Consider the following 24,963-nt stretch of genomic DNA (forward strand, 5'->3'; position numbering starts at 1 on the left):
TTTGGAGAGGGGCACAAACGGAAAAGATCCCAAAATTAAAATTCGAAATCAAAAACTCAAGACTCTAATAATCAAGAATTAGGCATATGTTTGGCACTACTTATATGCACACTATTGACCTTTAATAAGTAAATGTTCATAAAATTTAAGGTTTCATAGGTGAGCTCAGAAATCACTTTTTTGATTGAGGTAAGTCATTGAAAAAGTCCATTCCAAGAAGTCACGGTAAGACGAAACAAAAATCTGTTAGAAGAAGTAAAAAACATAGCAGGACAAGTCCTGAAATACAATTCAAAGAACTAAATGAAAAAATTAGAAGTACTCTACCTGACTAGCAGATCAGTTGAGCAATGCCAGCCAAAACACAAACAAAATGATCAAACAATTGAGAAACAATCAAACAAACTAAACAGATATAATCATTGCTAAAACTTTGAAGATTTTACCCCTAAGGCAAAATTTGATCCCTTTAAATACACCCATTTCAAAAATATGTTCAAACCGAATTTTTGTTTCTCAAACCGAATTTATGTTCAAACCGAATTTTTGTTTCCCTTTAAATACACCCATTTCAAAAATATGTTCAAACTGAATTTTTGTTTCTGGAAAATAGCCGCGATAGACGCTTGTGGCGTTACATGAAATGAAACAAATATAAAAATTAAATAGACAGATCGACCAACAGTCCTTTAATAGACCACTAGAATTTTCGGGTTAGCTTCGGACTGTCATTTTTATGAGACACATAAGCTTTATAAGGAGAAAGCCCTAATAAAGCTTTTCAAAATTAGGATCTTTTCCGTTTGTGCCCCCTCAGCTTAGTGGGCGCATATTATTTGCACCCCCCAGATGCACGTGCAATATTTGGGGAGGGGCACAAACGGAAAAGATCCCAAAATTAATATTCGAAATCAAAAACTCAAGACTCTAATAATCAAGAATTAGGGCATTTGTTTGGCACTACTTAGACGCACACTATTGACCTTTAATAAGTAAATGTTCATAAAATTTAAGATTTCAGAAGTGAGCTCAGAAGTCATTTTTTTGAGTGAGGTAAGTCATTGAAAAAGTCCATTCCAAGAAGTCACGGTAAGACGAAACAAAAATCTGTTAGACGAAGTAAAAAAACATAGCAGGACAAATCCTGAAATACAATTCAAGGAACTAAATGAAAAAATTAGAAGTACTCTACCTGACTAGCAGATCAGTTGAGCAATGCCAGCCAAAACACAAACAAAATGATCAAACAATTGAGAAACAATCAAACAAACTAAACAGATATAATCATTGCTAAAACTTTGAAGATTTTACCCCAAAGGCAAAATTTGATCCCTTTAAATACACCCATTTCAAAAATATGTTCAAACCGAATTTTTGTTTCTCAAACCGAATTTATGTTCAAACCGAATTTTTGTTTCCCTTTAAACACAAACATTTCGAAAATATGTTCAAACCGAATTTTTGTTTCTGGAAAATAGCCGCGATAGACGCTTGTGGCGTTACATGAATTGAAACAACTATAAAAATAAAATAGACAGATCGACCACCAGTCCTTTAAAAGACCACTAGAATTTTCGGGTTAGCTTCGGACTGTCATTTTTATGAGACACATAAGCTCTATAAGGAGAAAGCCCTAATAGGGCTTTTCAAAATTAGGATCTTTTCCGTTTGTGCCCCCTCAGCTTAGTGGGCGCATATTATTTGCACCCCCCAGATGCACGTGCAAAATTTGGAGAGGGGCACAAACGGAAAAGATCCCAAAATTAAAATTCGAAATCAAAAACTCAAGACTCTAATAATCAAGAATTAGGCATATGTTTGGCACTACTTATATGCACACTATTGACCTTTAATAAGTAAATGTTCATAAAATTTAAGGTTTCATAAGTGAGCTCAGAAATCATTTTTTTGATTGAGGTAAGTCATTGAAAAAGTCCATTCCAAGAAGTCACGGTAAGACGAAACAAAAATCTGTTAGAAGAAGTAAAAAACATAGCAGGACAAGTCCTGAAATACAATTCAAAGAACTAAATGAAAAAATTAGAAGTACTCTACCTGACTAGCAGATCAGTTGAGCAATGCCAGCCAAAACACAAACAAAATGATCAAACAATTGAGAAACAATCAAACAAACTAAACAGATATAATCATTGCTAAAACTTTGAAGATTTTACCCCTAAGGCAAAATTTGATCCCTTTAAATACACCCATTTCAAAAATATGTTCAAACCGAATTTTTGTTTCTCAAACCGAATTTATGTTCAAACCGAATTTTTGTTTCCCTTTAAATACACCCATTTCAAAAATATGTTCAAACTGAATTTTTGTTTCTGGAAAATAGCCGCGATAGACGCTTGTGGCGTTACATGAATTGAAACAACTAAAAAAATAAAATAGACAGATCGACCACCAGTCCTTTAATAGACCACTAGAATTTTCGGGTTAGCTTCGGACTGTCATTTTTATGAGACACATAAGCTCTATAAGGAGAAAGCCCTAATAGGGCTTTTCAAAATTAGGATCTTTTCCGTTTGTGCCCCCTCAGCTTAGTGGGCGCATATTATTTGCACCCCCAGATGCACGTGCAATATTTGGGGAGGGGCACAAACGGAAAAGATCCCAAAATTAATATTCGAAATCAAAAACTCAAGACTCTAATAATCAAGAATTAGGGCATATGTTTGGCACTTAGATGCACACTATTGACCTTTAATAAGTAAATGTTCATAAAATTTAAGGTTTCATAAGTGAGCTCAGAAGTCATTTTTTTGAGTGAGGTAAGTCATTGAAAAAGTCCATTCCAAGAAGTCACGGTAAGACGAAACAAAAATCTGTTAGACGAAGTAAAAAACATAGCAGGACAAGTCCTGAAAAACAATTCAAAGAACTAAATGAAAAAATTAGAAGTACTCTACTTGACTAGCAGGCAGATCAGTTGAGCAATGCCAGCCAAAACACAAACAAAATGATCAAACAATTGAGAAACAATCAAACAAACTAAACAGATATAATCATTGCTAAAACTTTGAAGATTTTACCCCTAAGGCAAAATTTGTTCCCTTTAAATACACCCATTTCAAAAATAAGTTCAAACCAAATTTTTGTTTCTGAAATTGCTGCAGTATTACATCTGCAAGTCCTGGAAAAATTCATTTGCCCTTGAAAATCGATTAACTCGAAAATCACCCAAAAAATTTTTTATAAAATGAAATCAATTGCAAACATTAATGAAATGTTGTTGACAATTTTGATATTATCTTAAGAATCAATTCTGTGTCTCTAAAGGCTATCTAGTAACCCAATTCCAAGCCTTAAAAAATTAATTGGTTCAAAGATCGATATGTAATAATTTTTATAAAAAATTTCAAAAAATAAAATTTGTTCTTTTAAAATTTTGAAAACCAAAGCAACTATTTAAGAACATACTATCAAATCCTGTATGAGGTAATCTGGCTACTTAATCAAAAAAAACTGAATAAAAGACAAATGTTTTGAAAAAATTAAAAAAAAATTGCTAATTTTATCAATAATTTTTTAAATTCGAAAAGTTAAATTATTGAAAACAAATCCATTGAAACTAACAACCACTCAGTAACCTTTTCAGAAGGTTGAATAGGTTTTCTAGCAATTGAGAACAAACAAGTATTAGAAATTGACAAAAAATTTAGGAAACCTTAAAAAAATTGCAGATTATATCCAGAAAATGCTAAAATTCGAGACATTAAAATGTTGAAAACCAATCCATTGTTACTAGAAACAACACAATGCCCTATTATCAAACCTTAAAAAAGGGTCTGGCCCCTAAAATTGGAAAAACTAAAAAAAATGTCAAAAATTTTCAAAAAAAACTTAAAAATTGCAAAAATTAGTATCATTTTGCGTGTGTGTTTGTAGTACTAAAACATGTAGCTCATAAAATGGTCATAACGAGTAATTTTGTCTCGCAAAAGGCCTTCACCCACTCTTAAAAACTTCTACCTAACACTAGTCAATCAAAATCTTAAAAAAAATCACAAAAAACATGAAAAATTGCACCATTTTGAGCCCAAAAACTCCTAAAAATGACCTTTTAACCTTAAATTGAGGCCATCCCAGCAGCTGCACCAATCTAAGCACTTGAAGAACTACTAACGTCCACCTTAGGCCTCTAATGAAAATTAATGCCCGCGGGGCTTTACCTGTTTATCCCGTTCTGAAAGATCAAAAACTTTGAAAAATGTGTGAACACATCTTAAAAAAAAGCACAGCGCCCCAATACAATTCAAATTCCTTGAAATGTAAAAACATAGCAGGACAAGTCCTGACGTACAATTCAAAGAATTTTTACTCACTAAACAGAAAACTAGACCAAGAACGGACTATGAATGGATTGAGAAAACCATTTAGAAAATCCGATCCAAAAAATCGAAAAAACAGTAAAAATCATTGCCGCATGTGAAAATCATTGAGTGACATTGCCGCATGTGAAAATCCACTAGCAAGAAAGCGAATTTTTGTTCAAACACCGTTTTCTCACTTTAACATTAGAGCGAAAAAAATTCACGCCGCAAAACCACTCGTTTTTTCGCTCCACTTCCAGTAAAACAAAACCAAAATCACTACTCCAATTTGACTTCAAAAATCATGAAAATGTGTGAACAGATCTTAAAAAAAGACAGCGCACCAATACAATTCAAATTCTTTGAATTGCAAAACATAGCATACGGAAAATCAAAGTGAAATTGCAGCATGTGAACAAAAAAACCCCTAGCGAGAAAGCGAATTTGTGTTCAATCACCGTTCTCTCACTCTACTTTAAATTTAGAGCGAAAAAAATTCACGCCGCAAAACCACTCGCTTTTCCGCTCCACTTCCTGTTTCGGCGTGACCAAATTCACTACTCCAATTTGACTTCAAAAATCATGAAAATGTGTGAACAGATCTTAAAAAAAGACATCGCCCCAATACAATTCAAATTCTTTGAATTGTAAAAAATTTAGGAGCGCTATAATAGCGGCCTAGAATTGAGGACGCGGCTATTAAACAGAGAATAGCAATTAAAGATTAAACTACATAAGGCAATTACATAACGCAAAAAAAAATTAATTGCAAAAATTTTATATGGACAAAAGCTGATACTCAAAAAACCCGAAAAAGATCTCGAAATCAAGGCAATCCATACTGCAACTCCAGAAGATACGGCATATAGCAATCTTAGAATTTTAAATAATTTTTAAAACTTCAAAGCCAGAAGATTGCAAAGAAAAAGTAACAATGCATAAATTTAGAACATTGCATGACAGAAAACAACACAGATTTCCTGATTTTGGCAACTACGCAGTTTGTTTTACTGATGTAGAACCTTTGATATTGTGAGTTCAACCTCGTGCACAAAAAGAAAAATAGCCAGAAGAATTCCAGAAGCAACTCGAAGCTTCGGAACGTCACAAAAAATTGTACTTCCAGCTGAAACCAATAATTTTTGTCTCGAAACAGTAACTCGATACCTCATCAGCTTTGATCAAAAATTGCTACAAATTACACCGCTGTCATACCGAGAAGGACTCGAGCATTAACAACATTGGAAAATATTTAAATGAAAACAATTACCACATCCTTCAGTAACAATACGAAGAAGCCGCACATATTTATAACATAAGACACAGAAATGACTTAAAAAATTTACTGGACATTTCATAGTAAATATTTGATTTCATTAGTAAAAATCATTAGTAAAAACATTTGGTAGAATTGAAAAATGGCTACAATTATTGATGATCAGGTACTCAAAGATACTGGGCCAGTAACTGTGAGTCAAAAAATTGAGACGTCTAAAATTTGCCAAGAAATAACTCATGGTACTAGTGCTGAAAATTAGAATTTCACAATCAATTCTGCGACAAAATACATTGTGAATGCACGAGGAAGATAAAATTCTTGTAACTAAACTAAAATCTTCAAGAATACAAAAAATTAGGACTCCAGAAAACACAATTTTTCTGTTGTCAAGTCATAGCCAATAAGCCAGAAGTACGATAAACTTCTCTTGTTGCAGATTTCATTGAGAAAATGAATTTAATTTATTTCAAAAATAAGTTAATCATGAATAAGACAAAAGAAACAGAACAATAATCAAAGGCATAATTATCATGCGATACCAATACCGAGGCATTAGGAAAAGTCGCAGATAATAATCAATTGTTTTTTAAACGAATTTCCAGAAAATTCTCAGCGCTGCATTAGAGCAAATGGAATCAATTACAAAAAATGAACAAATAAAATCTAAGAAAAAGTTAAAATCGTTAAATTTTAATTCGTTCTAACCAATGATAAAAGCAGAGCAAATTAAACATACTAGAACGTGGAAAATATGCCACATTGTAAAAAAAAAGATTTTATAAAGTAAAGAAGGGAATTGAAAAAATGAAGTAGAAAAACAAATGCGTTTCATTACTTAGCATTGGAGGCTTATTAAAATTAAAGAGCCATCCTCCTCTAGAGATATAAACAGTTCAAAGGTTTCAAACATTGACATATTCTCCAAAATTAAAAAACTTTTTGAAATGGCATTTCAGAGACTTCCGAAATCAATTCGATTACTATTAAAACGAAATTAGGATCCCTGACTGTGCACAGGAAGTCTTTTTCTAGTACCTTAAACCAAAATAACAACAAAAAAATGGACAAAAACTGCTAAAATCTGATTAGCACGTGTACAAACTCAAGTACAAACAAAAAATCTCACGTTGTAAAAGGAGCATTCAATGCATAAACAACCAAAAAAAGTCCACAAACACTGATTTTTGAATTGAAAGCCTCAAGACCCAAACAGGAAGAAATTAATAGAAAAAGCCACAAACATTTAAACAATAAAATTTGAAGAAAAACGAAAAAACTATGTCGATTTGAAATTATTTCTACAAAAAACCAAAAACATAGCTGGCAGATTGCTAGAAAATAGCCGCAATAGATCCGTAGATCGGCAGTCAAAAACAGTAAAAAAGACAGACCAAAAAATTCGTCTTTTCATTGAAGGCTGATCTGTTATATTTTGATTAAAAAGCTGTATAAGTTATTGCTGCCTCTATGAGCTGATCTCAAATAACCTTCATTTAGAGTGACACACACCCATTTGACCTTATCTCTTTGAATTAAAGTAAATAAAAGTCAATTTCAAATTGAAGTCATTTTTGAGAGTGAGGTAAGTCAAGTGTGACCAAAAATTTAATCACGCGCATGAACAAAAAAAAACTCGCTCCACTAAGAGCGAAAAATGACGTCACACATGCAATTCAGTTGAAATTGCATGAACGAATAAACAAAAAGTGGCTGTGACGTCATTTGGGCGTAACAAAAATCATGACGAAATAAAAAAAAAAACAAGAGAAAGCCAATAATAGCCCCAGCTATCGCTGTGCGGCTATTAATAAAACCAAAAAAACTGTGCCAATTTGACACAAAAACGGCTAAAATGGTTTTAATAACTCAAATAATAGCTATTATTAAGTCTCAAACTTTTAATATCTCTAACTTTTAATAGACGCAAAGCAATAGCTGAGGCTATTATTGGCCTTCTGATTTTTTACGAGTCGGCGAGGAGTATTGGTTTTCTTCGGGTTTACTGCAAAAAAAACCAATACTCCTTTTCGAGTCGTAAAAAGCCAGTAGCCGGCCAATAATAGCCTGTTATTGCGTTGCCTCTATTAATAATTTAAAACATAACCAACTATCATCGGACGAATTCCTCTCAAAATTCTGGCGAGCAGTTGGCTTCGTTTCCAGCTAGCCACGCGGAGAGGCCAACTTTAGCTTAATTGAGGGGTTTGGGTGAGCATGAGTGGAGAGGAGGGAGGGAGGAGGATGGACGAGGGAGGAGGGGAGAATGGAGTGGTTAGCGCGGGTGGTGGCGAGTGTTTGGGTCTACGGATGGAATGAGGCGGACTTGAGGGGGGAGGGGGGTTGGAAGTGAGGTGGGCGGTAGATCGGTGAGAAAAATAGAGGGAGTAAGGGTAAATGGGGTTGAGGGGAGGTGTGAAACTCAAAGAACCATCCTTCATATCATGAATTTTTGTCTCTTTAAACTAACTGCTTCAGTGAATCGCATATTTAGACACTATTGAGCCTTAAGGCTCCAAGAGAACTTGATGCCCTCCGGGCTTTACTCGTTCATCTTATTTTTGAGGACGAAAAGTAAATAGGGTCAGTCGAAAAACAGGTCAAGCGAAAAATCTCATTAAAGAAGACCGCAGCACCACTATAGTCTCTACAAACTTCGTTTGGAGCAATTAAACAATTTGTGTCATTCATTGAATAAATCAGACATTTTTTTAAAACATTTTGTCTAAGTCGTTAAAATCAGTGAATTTGAACCAAAAACCTGTTTTAAACAGTGTTTTCTCACTATTTTGAAAACCAGCTGCAAAAAGTTCACTCTCTTAAACTACTAGTTTCTCCTTCTACTATTACAGCGCGACCAAAATCACTCGTGAACAGATCTTAAAAAGGCAACTCCCCAATGCAATTCATTTTTAAAATTGTAATTAGCACCGCAATAATAGCCTGCTAAGAATATGGGGCGGGCTGCTATTAACATCAAACCGTCAAGACAATTCTTTAATTTGAACTCACGTCTGTTCGCAGATGTCAATGAACTCGCCATTCTGGTTCTCGATTTTTGCGTCCTTCATGCCCTTGGGACACTGACATTCGTATCCCTGGCTATCATTCGTGTCAATACATATGGATCCCTTCTTGGTCATTTCACATATCATTTCGTCCACGCACTCATTCCTCTGGGGACATTGGGCAAAGTGGTAGTTGTGGTTGAATTCAAGGCTCTTTATCACTGCCGGAGATCGAGCCGATGAAGACCGAGACATCACTGAGCTACTTGGTTTAGATGTGGAGGTCACATTTGCGATACAGGAATTCAACGGTCCATCAAAATTTCCCCTTACACAAGCTCTAAACGCACAAACTTTAAAATAGACAAACTCAAATGGACATCTGCGCATACACTGATAAAACAAATCTATTTCCTTTTTTCGTGAATAAAACTTACATTTGTCTAACTCTTTATGAATAAAAATGCATGTTTATAAGCAAATAATTACTGATTGATACCTGATAATACGAGGGGCAAACTATAGCAAGTAATATAAGGATATCCAAATAATAGACGACCGCATTCTACCGATCGGTGGATGGAAGAGGAGGGGCTTTCAAACAGTTATCACTTAGCATGCTATAAAGAACCCAACTACCATTGTTTAAGAAAACATAAAATTACTGACATAAAAGCTGCAAAAGATAGCCTTGGTTAAACATTTTATGTTGAGCTAAGCTAAAACCAAATCCAAGATGCATCCAAAAGTGATTTGACCTCTATTGAGTCTATTACATCTACCTTAACAATAATCGCCCAAAATAGCTTGATCATCATGTTAGGCATCATTTTGTGTCGTTAAATTGCATGCGGTTGATACGTGTGAAGCTATTCGTCTGCTCATGCGAGTGAAGTTTCACCCCTAACTCAAAATGAACAAAACAAGCACAACTTACGATTTGCCGTTTGGATCACTACTAACAACGGAACCCATTAAGTATGACCAAGTTACATAAAATACATGTGAGGTACAATCAACGCCGGGCGCCATCAAAAGCATCATTCATTTATTGATTGAAGAGCGGAAATTAACGGCGAGTGACTCATTATATCAAGGCACACGTATTTGACCTGTCAGACGGTATGACCAAATGACCCAACAATGTTATTACTTCAGACTTTACTTATGATTCAGCCGAGCGGTTAGACCAAACACGTGACCTATAGATAAAAGTATCGTAAATTTAACAAGTACGTTTCGGGATCTATAATTAATCTTTTCCTTTGTCATATTATCTGTGGTTAATGTCAGGGGCAAATGTAGTGAAAGCATCCATCGGCATCATCTGCCCCCAACCCATCCAAATACGTAACTCAAAATTCATGCGCTCAGTAACAGAGAAAAAACGCTAACCTTTAGCAAGGAGCTAGGAATGAGAGCCTAACGGGCTTAGAGCCGAATAGGAAAATGAGAATCAGAGCCGAATGCTTAAATTTGATGGGCCGATGAATCTTATTGGTTAAAATTGTCGAATCAATTAGTTATTCGTCGATTGATTCTCTATGGTGCGCGGTCGGGTTGCTCTCCACTCAGGCCTCTCCATGGCCGCAACCCCACCCCCCTCCGTATGGGGGAGGTTGCGACCACGGATAGAACTTCGTTACGCTATTTTGTAAATTTTTTTACAAAAAATACCTCTAAAGTAATGAGTTTAAGATCAACCAATCATAGCACGTGAAATACTCGGCTTTAAATCTCATTTTATGGCATTCTTCTGTGCGCCCGCTCGACTCTACCGGCGTCGTCAGTGCAATTTCGAACAAGACACCAATTTAAAGATTTCTGTCAATTATATGATTATACTATATTCAGCAATCTCGACGCTATACCACAACGATAAGAGCCAATAAATTGGCCAAAAACTGAAATTAATTGCTTGCCTTTATAGTTTTCTCTTTATTCCGACGCAGCAATGATTACATTTGTCATAAAAATAAAGTTGCCACATTGATATCAATTTGCACAGACTCCTAGAGGACGAGCAAAGAACGTTCAATTCAAACAAAAACCATAACATAATCTACTAATTTCGGTCAAATTGCTCTCCAACGACGGGCGCTTAACTACTTTACTTTAACTTTGCTCCTAACTACTTTGGCCTAGTGAGGCTAGCTCAAACAAAAGAGGGGGAAATGAAGGAGTAGAAAATTGATGCATTATTAGGGTTTTTCTTGAGGGGGGCTGCGTTGAGGTTGGGATGGAGTGATGGGGAGGGGTAATGCAGTGCGGACCGTGGGCAGAGCGGGAGTGCGGAGCTGAAGCGTGAAGGGGTATAGGAGGTGTGTAATTTAAAGCATAGCCAGCAGATTGCCGGAAAGTAGCCGCCGTTGACACGCTTGATGGACATCGGGATTGAAACAGAGAAAGAAAAAGAGGAGACAAATTGACCAAATTTTTTGTTTTTTTTTCAGTGTCAAAAAGTTCTACTTTTAGCGTGCAGTTTCAGTTGGATTCTAAAACTATACTTAGATCAGGCTTCTAAACTGAGAACCAATAAGCCTAGTACCACTGTCAGCTAGCAAATACTCTACTTAACTTTGATAAGCTAATGCCCTATAACTTAAAAACCGAGCTTTATCGGTTTATCCCGTCTCTTTTGATTTTGCTCTTTTGACATTGACCGTATTCACCACATTGCGTAGTTCAATGCATGAAAGTATTTAAAATTCAATCATTTGAAACATTCAATCATTTGAGTGAAGTAGGTCAAAAGTCAAACGTGAAAATCGTGACTTATGTAAAACGAAAAACGTGATCAAAGATAAAGCGAATTTTAAAAAAAGGAGAGCGCCTAAAAAATAGCCGTTAAGAGGCTGGCGGCGGCTATTAAAATACACACTAAAAAAGCGTAAGGCAGATTCGAAGTAAAACGCAGAAATAGAACTGAAATTTAAAAAGAAAACTAAATTTAAGGTAAAGAAAGCAAAAGCCTTCTGTTTTGGCGTCAAAGCATACCAAAAACTTCAACAAAATTATCTTTATTATGAAACCATTTTATTAACAGACGGCAGACTACCGGAACAGCTCCGCACAGACGTAAAGTACAGATAGCAACAGGCACAGAAATAAAATTGACAAAAAATTTATCGCGGTCACCTTAAAAACTTCAATTCAAAGAAGGTGTATCACCATTTTTGGGTAACAAAAATTACGACAACAGAGAGGTTAAAGCCCCGATTCCCGGGGTAATAACCTGAACCATTAACCACTCTGTATTCAGGACCTTTTCGTCTGTCATCTTACAAACAGCAGCCAAATTGCCGGAAAAGAGCCACTTGACGCACATCGGCATTGAAACAGAAAACAAAATTTGACATTTTTTTTTGTCTTTTAAACTGAAAGCTAGACAGAACGGCATAACTAAGTTAGCACCCCCTATTTTTAAAAAGTAAATCATATTTGAGGCAGTAGTAATCCACCTTGATTTTGGAAACAAATTTAACACCATTGATCCCCTACCTTAGTCCTCTCGCCTACCCATGAAACTCAGATTAAACACGACCTTCATTTACCAGTAAGACCAATGTAAAGATAATGAACTTCATCCAAGTTTCAAAGTAACAAGAAAGTTGTCTCAAAATGTGATGTGATATCTCTAAACGTTTGTTCAAGTATGATTGAGTTTGCGTTGAACATAAGAGGGGGAAAAGATGTAATTAAACTATGCTGTCGTGACAACTTTCTTTCACCTGCGAGACTTGGAAGAATTTGATAAAATTTACAATGGGTATCTGTTGTGTAATAAAAACGTATAAGAATTTCACAGGTAAGCAGGGCAACTGGCGTAGGAGATCAATGGTGTAGAAAACCTTTCCAAAGTCTGGTTACAAGATGGAGTAAAATTTCATCAAAAAATAAACTTTTACTTCGTAAAACTAGCGGCGCTAACTTACTTTTGACTAGTATATTCAGCTTAATACTAAAATGTTAGCTAGCAATGGATTTAATGAACTTTGATAACATAATGCAGAATGACTTAATGACCGGGCTTTATCGGTTTATCACTTTTCCTTTGACTTTTCTCTCCTGGCCTTGACCGTATTCATTATATTGCGTAATTCACTGAAAAAAGAATTTAAAAGCCATATTTGAGACAAAGGGTAAAATCCGTCACGTGTCAAACGTGAAAATCGTGCCTCATGTAAAACGAAAAACGTGATCGAAAGATAAAGCAAATTTAAAAAATGGAGAGCGCCTAAATAATAGCCGTTGAGAGGCTGACGGCAGCTATAAATACACATTGAGAAACCGAGACGCAGATTAGAATCAGAACGTAGAAATTGAACTGAAATTTAAAATGAAAACTAAATTTTCAGGCAACGAAAGCAAAAACCTTCCGTTTTGCCGTCAAAGCATACCAGAAACTTCAACAAAATTTTCTTTATTATGAAACCATTATATTAACAGACGGCAGACTACCCGAATAGCTGCGAAACAGTCTTGCCTTCCGTAAAGTAAAGATAGAAACAGACACAGAAATAAGTTTGCAAAAAAAGTTATCGCGGTCACCTTAAAAACTTTAATTCAAAGCAGGTGTATCATTGAGAACAATTTTGGTTGAAAAAAATTTTGACAACGAAGAAGTTCAAACCCCAATCCCCGGAGTTCAAATCCCGATCCCCGGCGTAATAACCTGAACGATGAACCACTCTGCTTTCAGGACCTTTTCATCTCTCTGGTAAGTCATGTGTCAAGCATGAAAATCGTGACTTAAAAAAAAACGAAAAAGATATCAAAAGGTAAAGTGAATTGAACAAAAGGAGAGCGTCTAAATATTAGCCTTTGAGAGGCTGACGTAGCTGCTAACTATCCTTGAAAATGCATAAAAATTACTCGGATTTCCTGCCCAGATCGGAAAAGATTGAATAAGAAACTAACAATAGTTTTTTCCAATGAACAAGTCAAGGAAAGAATGTTCGAGAAGAAGCGTAGAACGAGAAGGAGTGTCAGACTACAAAACAAAAAAACAAGAGCACCACAATATAGCTACGCTCAGCTTCGCAGCTATTATAAACAATCAACGGCTAAGAGCAAAAGTCAAGGGAAAGATGCTTAAATCTTATAAGATTATTTGAGAAAAAGAGCAAATAAAACTCAGAATTGCGCCAAAACTTGCCAAAAACACATTCCAGAGTCAAAAATAAGCCAAATACTAAATTGGAGAGTTAATGGCCAAATTACAAAAGGTAAAGAAAATAAAGAAAGAGGCAAACTCATTCAAAAGTTTTTTTGCAAAACAGATTTTGTCATATTTTTATTAATTGCAATCGAACGAAGTTTGAAGCAATTATTGTAAACGTGTTGGTATTTTTATGCACGATTTTTGCGCTTTTGTTGCGGGTAAAAAGGGGTGATTTATATCAGCCAGCCCCTCAAAAAAACTTTTTAAAGTTGAAAAGTCATTCACTCAGCGCTGCGTATGAACAAAAAACTTTGCTCGCTTAGCAAATTCAGGTTAAACGCCCCCGAGCACTCCCTGTTTATCCCGTTTTTAAGAACGAAAAGAAAAATGGGTCAGACGAAAAATCGGATATGCAAGAAATCGCTTTAAAAAAGACCACAGCACTAATAATTGCTACAAACTTCCTTTGAGAGCAATAAACAAGCGATCGCCCAACAGATCAAACAGACGTGCCTAATTGCTAAACGCTGACTTTTAGCAGAAAATCATTCTAATAGTGGCAATCAAAAGGTAACTCACCCACTATCCTCGCAGAAACCGCAGCCAGGTGTGCTCAGGCACTCTTGGCAATTTTTAATCATGCCACAAATGGGACATTTGTTTGGGGTGTTCTTCTCAGAGTAAGATTTGCAGATGCCATACGAATATGCCGGTAAATACATGTAGAACGGAAGACATTTCTGCAAACTCTCGCACCATGAGCACTCTGAGAAACGTTCACCATTCCCATTAAATTGGAAACATGCAGCACATGAACTCCTCTCATTACAAGGCGTTGAGCAATTGACTGGACTGTATTTTTGTACATTTTTCGCCACTCTGCTATCCGCCTCTAAAACATCGGGGGGAGGTCTTCGCAAACACTGGACACTAGTACTCGTCTTAGCCCATACACATCCGGGCTGCGAATTACATGAATCGCAGTCGATGAAGTCAGTGCACGTAGTGCAGTGATGAGGGTAGATCACTAAATTCTTCTTCACTGATTTCTGGTCCTCCCCTTCCCACTTGTTAGTGCACTGGTTCAATGCTGGATCCCAGCCACAGTAGCCAACACCTTCTCCAGTACACGTTAGACATGAGAAGAAGACACTCGGACAGTCTCTCTCACTCGTATGGAAGGGTTTCGCGTGGTAGATACTCAAAGGGGCCATCACTGAGCTATTTTGGGAATCCCCGTTCCAATACAGCGTCATTCTGCCAGAACCTAAAATACAATCAAGATCAAGACCCTAAAAATGAACCATTCTTCCTCATCCCCATGAACAAAAATACTGTTTTGAAGACAAGAGTAAACAAACTTATTTTCCATTGAGTATGGTTGAAACTAAAAAGATGCGATCATTCATTACATTATGACAATAAACCATTATTAGGTTTAAAAAAGTTCAATTGATCAATTATGTCGGCGGCCACATTCCAAAGACGAAAACCGAAATTTCTAAATTTTCCGAAAGCAAACAAGTTGATTTCACAGTGGAAGTTAATGCAGTTTTTTTAGTCTCTTGTCAAACTTCGTGCCGGTATTTACTTATTGCCAATTGTTTCTGATTTTGAGACCTTGATTTTTAAACTAATTTAGTTCCTCTGAAACAGCTTAGCACCTAGTTCCACCTTTGAGTACGAAATAATAGTTGCCAACTTTCGATAGTATCGAATGATTGTCTATCCATCTCACAAATTGAACTGACTCAAATTCATCGTCATTCAATTTTGTAAATAACTTTAATGTTGCAATTTCACTTCACAACAGAACACTCCCGATGTGGCGGATAAAATTTACTTTATTTTGAAGTTCTGATCCCCGCAAATAGTTCATTTCCAAAATCAAACTGGGAGAATCCTACAATTGTTAAAATGTCCTCTATATCCTCCTTGTTGCAAAACTTTGCTGCATTTCTATTCAATCCCTTTTTTCACTTTGACGCTTACACAAATTCAATAGAGATTCAAATCGAAATAATCAATATTACAATTGTACTTGTGAGCATGAAAAAAATAAAGCAAATACTGCGTAAGAACTCACACAAACAACGACAACTCACAATATTTAAAAGAGTTCTCAAAACACACACACACGCATACACACATACTCGCATGTATAAGGTAGTATCAGGCATACAATCGCTCAACGCTATTTAGTAGTCCCCCCCCCCCCCCTGACAACACTCACTAGCGAGCTAAGTTAATGTGTGTGAGTAGGCAGGGAAGGGAATAATCCACATATAGATGATAGTGTCATGGGATGGAAGGCTGCAACAATTCCCAATTCTTAGCACGCTTTCAGCGCGCCTCTGTCTAAAATTTTTATCAAAAGGCTATCAATACAAATTTCTTATATCTTATCATTGAGCTAATATATCGTGGATAATTCATAAGTTTCTATTCAAAACAAGATGTTTTTGTAAATATTATTCTTTCCATCTTTTGTTTATTAAGAGAACATTCCGACCTCCTACTCCAAATGAAAAAATTTGTCTTCCTTTAAAATGTTTATAAAATACAAGCCACGTTGAAGAAATACAAATTAACATGGATAAATTTATTCCTTTGACATTTTTCTTTTTGCCAAGGGTTACAATTCGGAAAAATGACAGAATTCAGTTCATAGCGTCAAACAACAATTTGATCAAACAAGCGCATGAAATCAGTAATTTTGTTCAAGGGTGGAAAAGAGGCATAGTCTAATGGACACATATTTGAAGATAATCGAGAGACAAATCTTGAATGCAATTAAGGTCTTCCTTTCAAACGCTCAAAGAGCATCAGTAAATTCAGGAAATTACCGTCATAATCCTACCAGTAGATACACATTCAATAACAGTAAAAACGGCGGCTGCACTAGTCGCGCGCATTGTTACCGCACAGTGAAAAACAGTGATAGTATCTCAATATCTTGTGATATTAAGAAACGCGACACATACACGCATAATACATTCTATCAACTTGCCTTCACGGTTTAACCAGCACTCCTGTTATGGAATAGAAAATCCAGGCATCACGCAATATCAGCCACAATAGCGTCAAACAAGTGCAAATTAACGGAAAAAGCTACCTGTGCCGTCAAATACTGCACTCTTACATTCTGCTGCACTTTGATTGACAAAAATCTAATTTAACTACTTCAAACACACAAACTGTGTTTATTGTTGCAGAATTTAGCATCTTTTGCACTTTTGCTAAAGATAGCTTGCGGCACCTTCGATGCAGCATCGAATCAAATAATTGATAATCCCGAAACATCTGAACGATTTAGCAAAACGACAGAGAACGAAAAATTATTAGGCAAAAAAAGATGTTATAGCAGATGAACAAATTTGAAACACAGAAATTCACTAATCAATCAAAACCAATGGATTTAAGGTACAATGACTTATATTATCTTTTTCCGAATTTTTCTTGCAGAGCAAATTTATCAAATCTTTACATAATAGCGACTTAATACTCTCGATATGTAGCAGTTTATCATGTTTCAAAATCGAAGTATTAGATAAAGCTAACTAAGCAACAATTTCATAAACAATCTTCATAAACAAAAACGACAGACCCTTAATTTTAGCTCAATTCAAGTATCGTAAAACCAGCGCATTGACGAATGAGTACCTGTAGCTTTAAACACTATCGTTATTCAAGTAGTAACCCTTTATCTTCTAGCTTGGTTCAACTCTATTCATCTTCTATTGATCCCAAAAAATAGAGAAAAACAAATCATTGAAAATTGAAGTAACATAGTTTTTTTTTAATTTTCTCAGAAAATTGTCGACGCAATAAACTTTCTTCAAAAGTTAATAACGATTAGAGCGCTTTGGCAATGCAATGAAGAAAAGCTTACAATAATTTTTAAACATAGGCGGCAGATTGCCGGAAAATAGCGCCCATCGATTCCCATAACCCCGGTTACGATTCAACGAAGAGAAAATGGGAAAACCTGATTGGGCGCGAAAACATTTTAAAGGGCGAACTATTTTAATTTCATTTCGTTGTTAATCATACTACCGCTTCTTAATGAGAGGATACAGGGGCTAGTATCAAAAACAATAGGTATTAGAGATTGTAACCAAAACTTATAAGAACATGTTCAAGTAGCGGGCACAAAATTTGGCTTAAAGGGTTTTCATTTCGTTTTTCGATACTGATTGTTTGCTTTAGAAAGCTTTGCTGAGCAACTGATGCTTAAAAACACTGAGTTGAAGTAGCGAAGAGTGCAACTAGCCTAGAGAAGTCAAAAGAGTTCATACAAAATGTCAAAAAACCGGCAAAATGAGGTAAAGCGAAACACATTTTATTCGACGATGTAAAAAGCAGAAAATAGAAACGCAATAATAGCCTGCTGAGAAGATGAGGGCGGCTATTAAAAATCTGTTAAATTTCATCTTAATAAATATTGAGCATCTAAATATTGGTATCTTTAGTCCTGTTACTATCTAAGGTGTCAAAACACGTAGATACGCTTGACGTACGTTAAAATCAAAACATCTCGTTTGTACCAGAGTAACGATCAGAAAGAACCTAAACAATTGCAAACGAACCTTTTTTTCAGAACCTCAGAATTTTCTCTCAATACCCTAACTTTTTCAACGTCAGAAAACAAGAGTATTATCTGACCTTAAACTTCTCAATAAACGTCAGGAAGGTCACAAATGAATCTGTTATTTTGAAACAACAGCAATGAATACACAGGTCATATGAATGCATGTCCAAAGAGATTGATATACAGAGCGTCAAAAAATTTTGCAAACTAATAGTGTGCCGAAATTATGAAAACAAGGAAAAACAATATAAAACGTAGCCGGCAGATTGCCGGAAAACAGCCACCGCTGACGCTGGCTCGGAATTGAAACAGAAAAATTATGAAGCGCTATAAATTGACAGAATTTTTAAGTGTCAAAAAAGTTAATTTGGTGTGCCGTTTCACTTAGATTCTAAAACTGATCTTAATTCAGCCTCTAAATCGAAAGCTATTAATTTTAATACTAATGTCAGTTAGCAATCACTCTAATGAACTTTCATAAGCTTATGCACAATGACTTAATGACTGGGCTCCATCGGTTTAACCTATTTCTTTTGATTTTGCTCTTTTGGCTTTGACTATTCACTACGCTGCTTAATTCAATGCGTAAAAGAAATTAACATCAATTCAGTTGAAAGAATGTAAAACGAAACAGGTGATCAAAAAGTAAAGCAAAAAAAACATACCAAGACAAGTCCTGACGTACAAAAACTAGATAAAGAATGTACTATGAGTTAATTGCGGAAACCTTTAAAAAATCGGATAAAATTTTTTGAAAAAAGCCTGAAAATCATGTCAAAAAGCCGCCGCATGTGAACAAAAAAACCACTAGCCAGAAAGAGATTTGGTCCAAAAACATAGGCCTAGAATGAACTATGAATGGATTGGGAAAACCATTTAGAAAATCCGATCAAAAAATCGAAAAAAAAACAGTAAAAATTAAAGTGAAATTGCCGCATGTGAACAAAAAAACACTAGCGATAAAGCGAATTTTTGTTCAAATACCCTTTTCTCACTCTACTTTAAAATTAAAGTGAAAAAATTTCACGCAACAAAACCACTGGCTTTTTCGATCCACTTCCTGTTTCGGCGTGACCAAACTCATTACTCCAATTTGACGGTGGCTCTTCACCAGAAAGAAGGGACACAACTGCACAAGTTTTCCAAATACATTGCAAAATAGGCTTACATTAACGCAAAAGTCAATAATACAACCAAATGAAACTTTTATTCAACAAGTTTGAAAAAATCCTTAAAATGGCGCACGTTTAGCGAAAAACTTTTTACATCTACTGTTCTGGCTTTATGTCATGGAGACACTATAAACAGACACCAAAAATCTATTTTTCTCCTCAATTTTGAGTAAAACTTAGTAAAGATAACCGAGTAAACATTAGTAAAGTAAACTGAGTAAAGATTGAACTAAGCAATTCATCACACATGCAACAAAAGCTGAAAATCAAGAAAACAGAACAACAACTCGTTCTTAAAGGATAACAAGCGAAAACCCGAACAATTGACATCACTGATCTAAAATTTCTATAATTTCCCTACGCACCTTGATTGTCACCCTTTCCAGCGCATATTTATCAGACTGATACAGCCAAAAAAATTAACTCTAAAAAACAATAACCTTGTTTTCCAACAACGATATGAAACCAGTCAGAGACAAATGTGACGAAAATCAGATTAACAGACCAACAGAACAAGACGTAGCTAGCAGATTGCTAGAAAACAACTGCGATAGCTTCGTAGATCTGCGGTCTCAGAAATAATGACAAAATAAAACTTCGAAATGTTTCAGTTCTTTTTAATAATTGCCGAGATGTTATTTTGGACGTGGAATCCATATCGCTGATTGCTGTTTCTATTGGACATACACTCTATTGGCCTTTATTCCTTCAATTAAAGTAAGCAAAAATCAATTTGAGAGAAAGGAAGTCAATCTGAGAGTGAGGTAAAACCCATAAGTTACTCACTCAAATGAAAAACTCTCTTCACTAAGAATGACGAATGCCTTCCCCTACTCAATTTAAACAAAATTGACCGAATAAGTGCACAAAAAGCAGATTTGAAGTAAGCGTGACTTCATACGGTCTTAACAAAAATGATAAAGGCAAAATAAAGCAACCGACTAACGTCGGGCGAATTGCTCTCATTCTCAAACAACTGATGGCGAGCAGTGGGCTTCGGTTGCAGTCAGATGTGGCCTAGGGATGCATCAGGTGGGTGTGAGCGCAGTGAGGGGTCAAGTGATGGGGGTGGGGGTCAAATGATGGAGGTTGGGTTGTGGAGAGCTGCACGAGGGGGTCCAAATCGGCGGGTTGGAGGAGGTTGGACGGAGGGGGTGGGGGTGACTGCGGGGGAGGTGGTGGCAAGGGTGACTGCGGGGGAGGGGGTGACAGGGGTGAAACATTTTAAACTAAGAACCGCTCCCTCACACCTTGAAATTGTCTCTTCAAAACAGTTTCGGTGAATCGAATACTTAAGAGACTAGCCAAGCGTATGGCTGTAAGAGGGCTGCTCGGCCATGTAATACCCTCCGAGCTCTACCCGTTTATCCAGTTTTTAAGGACGAAAAGTCAACTGGGTCAGGCAAAAAATCAGCCCCGCGAAAAATCACAAAAAAACTACAGGACTAACATAATTGCAACAAACTTCGTTTGAGAGCAATTAAAAACCAAGCAGGCCAATACTAGCTCGCTGTCGGAGCTATTAAAAATTCAACGCACTAACGTTGAGCAAATTACTCTCGAACGAGCTGTTGGCTTGGTCAGAAGTTAGCTGGGGCTAAGGGAAGCTACCTTAGGCTTGCCTGAGATAGGAGGAAAAGAGCAGGAAAAGGCGGCGCATTAGGAATTAAGGCCGCTTAAGGAGGAAGGAGGAGGGACTGTTGTGGGAGGAACACTTTTCAAAATGAACTTTCAACCTTGAATATTACTAGCAATTCCAAATTATTACTTATTTGTAGCTAAGCTACTGTTAAGTCCAATGTTCGAATACCGAAGTCAAAGTACTTAAACAAAGTCCATGTTCAAAGAAAAAGACAAAGTTCAAGTCATGGTCAAAACTTCTTCAGCAAAAAACCGTAGAATCATATCACCCTTCTTCTAGTTGTAAAAAAACAGCAGGCACTTCTGATTGCAAAACATTTCGTTTGAGAGCAATTATAAATTGCTACACATTTATTTCAGAGCACTTCAAAAACATTAACCGACTAACGTTGGATGAATTGCTCTCGAAGATAGACTGGGGGCAGTATAATTTAGAGGTTTAGCTTCGAAATTATTTAACGGGTGCAGAAACTAGGACGTCATGGGGGTTCGAACCCGAGAAGTCCGGAAAAGCAGTCTAACATCTTAACCACTAAGCTCCAATGGCTTGAGATTCCACCGCAACAAAATTCATTTCGAAATGAGAGCAACTGAAATCACCCAAACATGAAGAAGGAGGCGTGAAACAGTCACTTGAGAAGTCAATGTTCTAGAACACTAGCGCATGATCAAGCAAAAACTTTGCATAATAAAAAAGCAACAAATTTACAATAATTGCTTCAAATTTCGTTCGAGAGCAATTAACAAACTTAGTGTAAAGCTGAAGGAAAGGAAAGACAAAGGAACTATAGCCGGCAGATTGCCGGAAAATAGCCGCCGTTGACGCGCTAGACGCACATCGGGATTGAAACAGAAAAAGCAAAAAGATTGAAATTGACGAAATTTTCGCAAGTTTCACTAGGTTTCAATAAGTGTTCTAATTCAGTGTGCAGTTTCAGTTAGATTCTAAACCTATAATTACTTCCCCTTCTATACTAAAGGGTATTAAGCTTAATACCAACATCAGCTAGCACTCGCTCTAATGAACTTTGATAACCTAATGCACTATGACTTAATAACCGGGCATTATAGGTTTTTCCCGTTTCTTTTGATTTTGCTCTTTTGGCTTTCACTATTCACTACACTGCTTAATTCAATGCTTAAAAGAAATTAACATCCATTCAGTTGAAAGCGTGAGTGGGGTGAGTCAGAAGTCAAGCGTGAAAATCATGACTTATGTAAAACAAAAAACGTGATCAAAAAGTAAAGCGATTTAAAAAAACATAGCAGGACACGTCCTGACGTACAATTCAAAGAAATTTCATTGTCTGAACAAAAACTAGACCTAGAACGGACTATGAGTTAATTGAGAAAACAATTTCCAAAAAATCAGAACAAAAAACAAAACTGAAAAATGTCAAAAGGCCGCATGTGAACAAAAAACTACTGGCGCGAAAGAGAGATTTCGTCCGAAAACCTAGGCCTAGAAAGAATTAGAATAGCTTGGGAAAACCATTCAGAAAAAAAATCCGACCCCAAAAATAAAAAAAAACAGTAAAAATCAAAGTGAAATTGCCGCATGTGAACAAAAAACCACTAGCGAAAAAGCGAATTTTTGTTCAAATACCCTTTTCTCATTACTTTAAAATTAGAGTAAAAAAAAGCACGCCGCAAAACCACCCGCTTTTTAGCCCCACTTTCTGTTTCGGGGTGACCAAAATCACTACTCCAATTTGACTTTAAAAATCATGAAAATGTGTGAACAGATCGTTAAAAAAGGAGAGCGCCTAAATAATAGCCGTTTGAGAGGCTGACGGCGGCTATTAAACAAACTAACAATTTCATAATTTGCGGAATACGTTATTTGGAAACGTTATTTGTAATGATTCATGAAAAATGTTATGGTATTTGTAATGATATCACATAACAAACTGTATGCATCTAGTAATATTACTTAAAGAGAAGTCACACCAGAAATAGTTGATTACTATTCAAACTAAATAACCGACAAGCTGAACGACTTATCGTCAGACGTTTTGCTATTTGATGATGGCCTGAGCCTTCGATTCTAACCCAATTTAATCATGGGGGGGTGGCATAGACTTGAGTCTCTATTATTCAGAACCTTTAATTGTAGAGCCAAAAGAGGAATTATTAGAGTTCATTTTGACCACTTTATTGATTCAAATTTAGTAATGAAACTAAATTTGAGGCAAATTGATAGGCATTTGAGCAATACACTATAGCCATTTAGCACTCGCAAATCCGCTTAATATCAGGTTAAAATTCAATTTGTTCAACGAAAAAATGCATCAGACGAATAAATTGCTACCTCATAACTTTTTCGAGAGCAATACAATCCTTTCCGAACACTGAAAATCAACCTAATCACCATACATTTGAGCTCAGCTGCAACTTCTCAACCACACAAATGCACAAAATTTTGTTAATGAGCATGGTTGGATCTTAAGGTTGTTGATGAATAGAAACCAAAAACAAAAATTGGGCGCAGTCAGGAGACGAATGGAAAACCCAATCAGAAGGTTAATCTGTCAGCCAGAAAACTGCAGCAAAACTAGTTGAATAAAATTTAGAGCACTCAATTTGTAGGACAGACCTGAAATATTCATTTCTTGTAGTTATGAAAAGGGGTCATAACCTATATGACTTTTTAGCACTTCGCTTTGCATGAACTCAGAAATAAAGAGTTCAATTCTACGGCTGAAGTGAACTTACAAATATATTGGAAGAATGATAAAGCTGGAAACTGATGACACTGTACCTTGTCTGTTAATGACTGGAATTTCCAATCGAACTTTGACCACACAGCCTCGGTTCTCGTCTCTGCAATAAGTTCTGTTGATACTGATATCCACAGGCACAGGACTTCCGGTCATGTTCAATGTAGGAATCATTCTGAAACTTTCGTCTGGTCTCGTCAGGGTGAATGTCATATTGTTATTGATCAACAACACTTGGTATTTGGGTGCCTGGTCATGGACTGATTTCATATTGACAAGTCGCGCTTTCAGTTCCACAACAATGGGAGAATGCTTTTTCGGACCCAACATCGACACATCGTATCTGGGGTCCTTCTCGATATTGTAATACAAGCGGACATCGGGCGCTACTGAGAAGGTTACGTAGTCTGGGAATCGAGGATTTTCGGGTTGGAAGAACGTGGTCTGTACGAATCCATTTGGGAAGTCGTACTTGCAAGAGTCGGCTAATGTGATAATGCCTGGATTCTTGGATTCTAGAGATGTCCTAGGACACTGGCTCTCTTTGGCATCGGCTGCAACGTCAACCCAATTAGAAACACTCCCTATTATGGCCAGTAACTTAAACTGTACAGGCCAGATCTTTGAAACAAAACAATATAAAACTAGTAGTAGGTAGTTTCTAGGCAAATTTTGACCTGACAGCGTGTCATCTGCATTTAGGATCAGACTCAAAGAAAAATGCTAATAATGCTTATAATTACAAGTTCACAAAAAAGTAAGTTTTCGTAATGCAGGGCGTAAGATGGGTACTTACTCCTATTGAGGCAAGACTGTGTGGCGGAGCACCAAGCGCACTCCTGTTCCCCGAATAAAAGGCACGATTTGCAGTCAGTCATTGACCCGCACACTCCTGGACACATTGCTCGCGTAGCCGGCACCTAAACAAATTAACCGTATATTCAGTCGATATGAACTCTGCGCAAAAGGCTTAAGTTTTGGCCTCAAACAACGGCTGATGATTAAAAAAAACCATAGATTGAAAAACTTGCCCACGACGTCTTGAAACACTCCGCTGCTTGGTATTTGACCT

General features: G+C 36.4%; 1 protein-coding gene across 5 annotated transcripts in view; it reads right to left on the reverse strand.

Annotated features, from left to right (window-relative positions):
- The window catches only part of LOC142342856 (multiple epidermal growth factor-like domains protein 8), a 56,699-nt gene that overhangs the window by 18,893 nt on the left and 12,843 nt on the right, over window positions 1-24,963 (reverse strand). For 3 of the 5 annotated variants that reach the window (XM_075394523.1, XM_075394491.1, XM_075394505.1), the window contains 5 exons: window positions 24,688-24,811; window positions 23,933-24,445; window positions 14,347-15,034; window positions 9,541-9,561; window positions 8,608-8,943 (listed from right to left, as the gene is read on the reverse strand). In XM_075394523.1, coding sequence (XP_075250638.1) covers window positions 8,608-8,943; window positions 9,541-9,561; window positions 14,347-15,034; window positions 23,933-24,445; window positions 24,688-24,811 — 1,682 coding nt within the window. The remainder of the gene's footprint in view (window positions 1-8,607; window positions 8,944-9,540; window positions 9,562-14,346; window positions 15,035-23,932; window positions 24,446-24,687; window positions 24,812-24,963) is intronic. The other 2 variants (XM_075394499.1, XM_075394513.1) reach the window with 2 other exon arrangements.

Source organism: Convolutriloba macropyga, chromosome 1 (genome assembly GCF_964194025.1).
Source record: "Convolutriloba macropyga chromosome 1, txConMacr16.3, whole genome shotgun sequence".
NCBI lineage: Eukaryota > Metazoa > Xenacoelomorpha > Acoela > Convolutidae > Convolutriloba > Convolutriloba macropyga.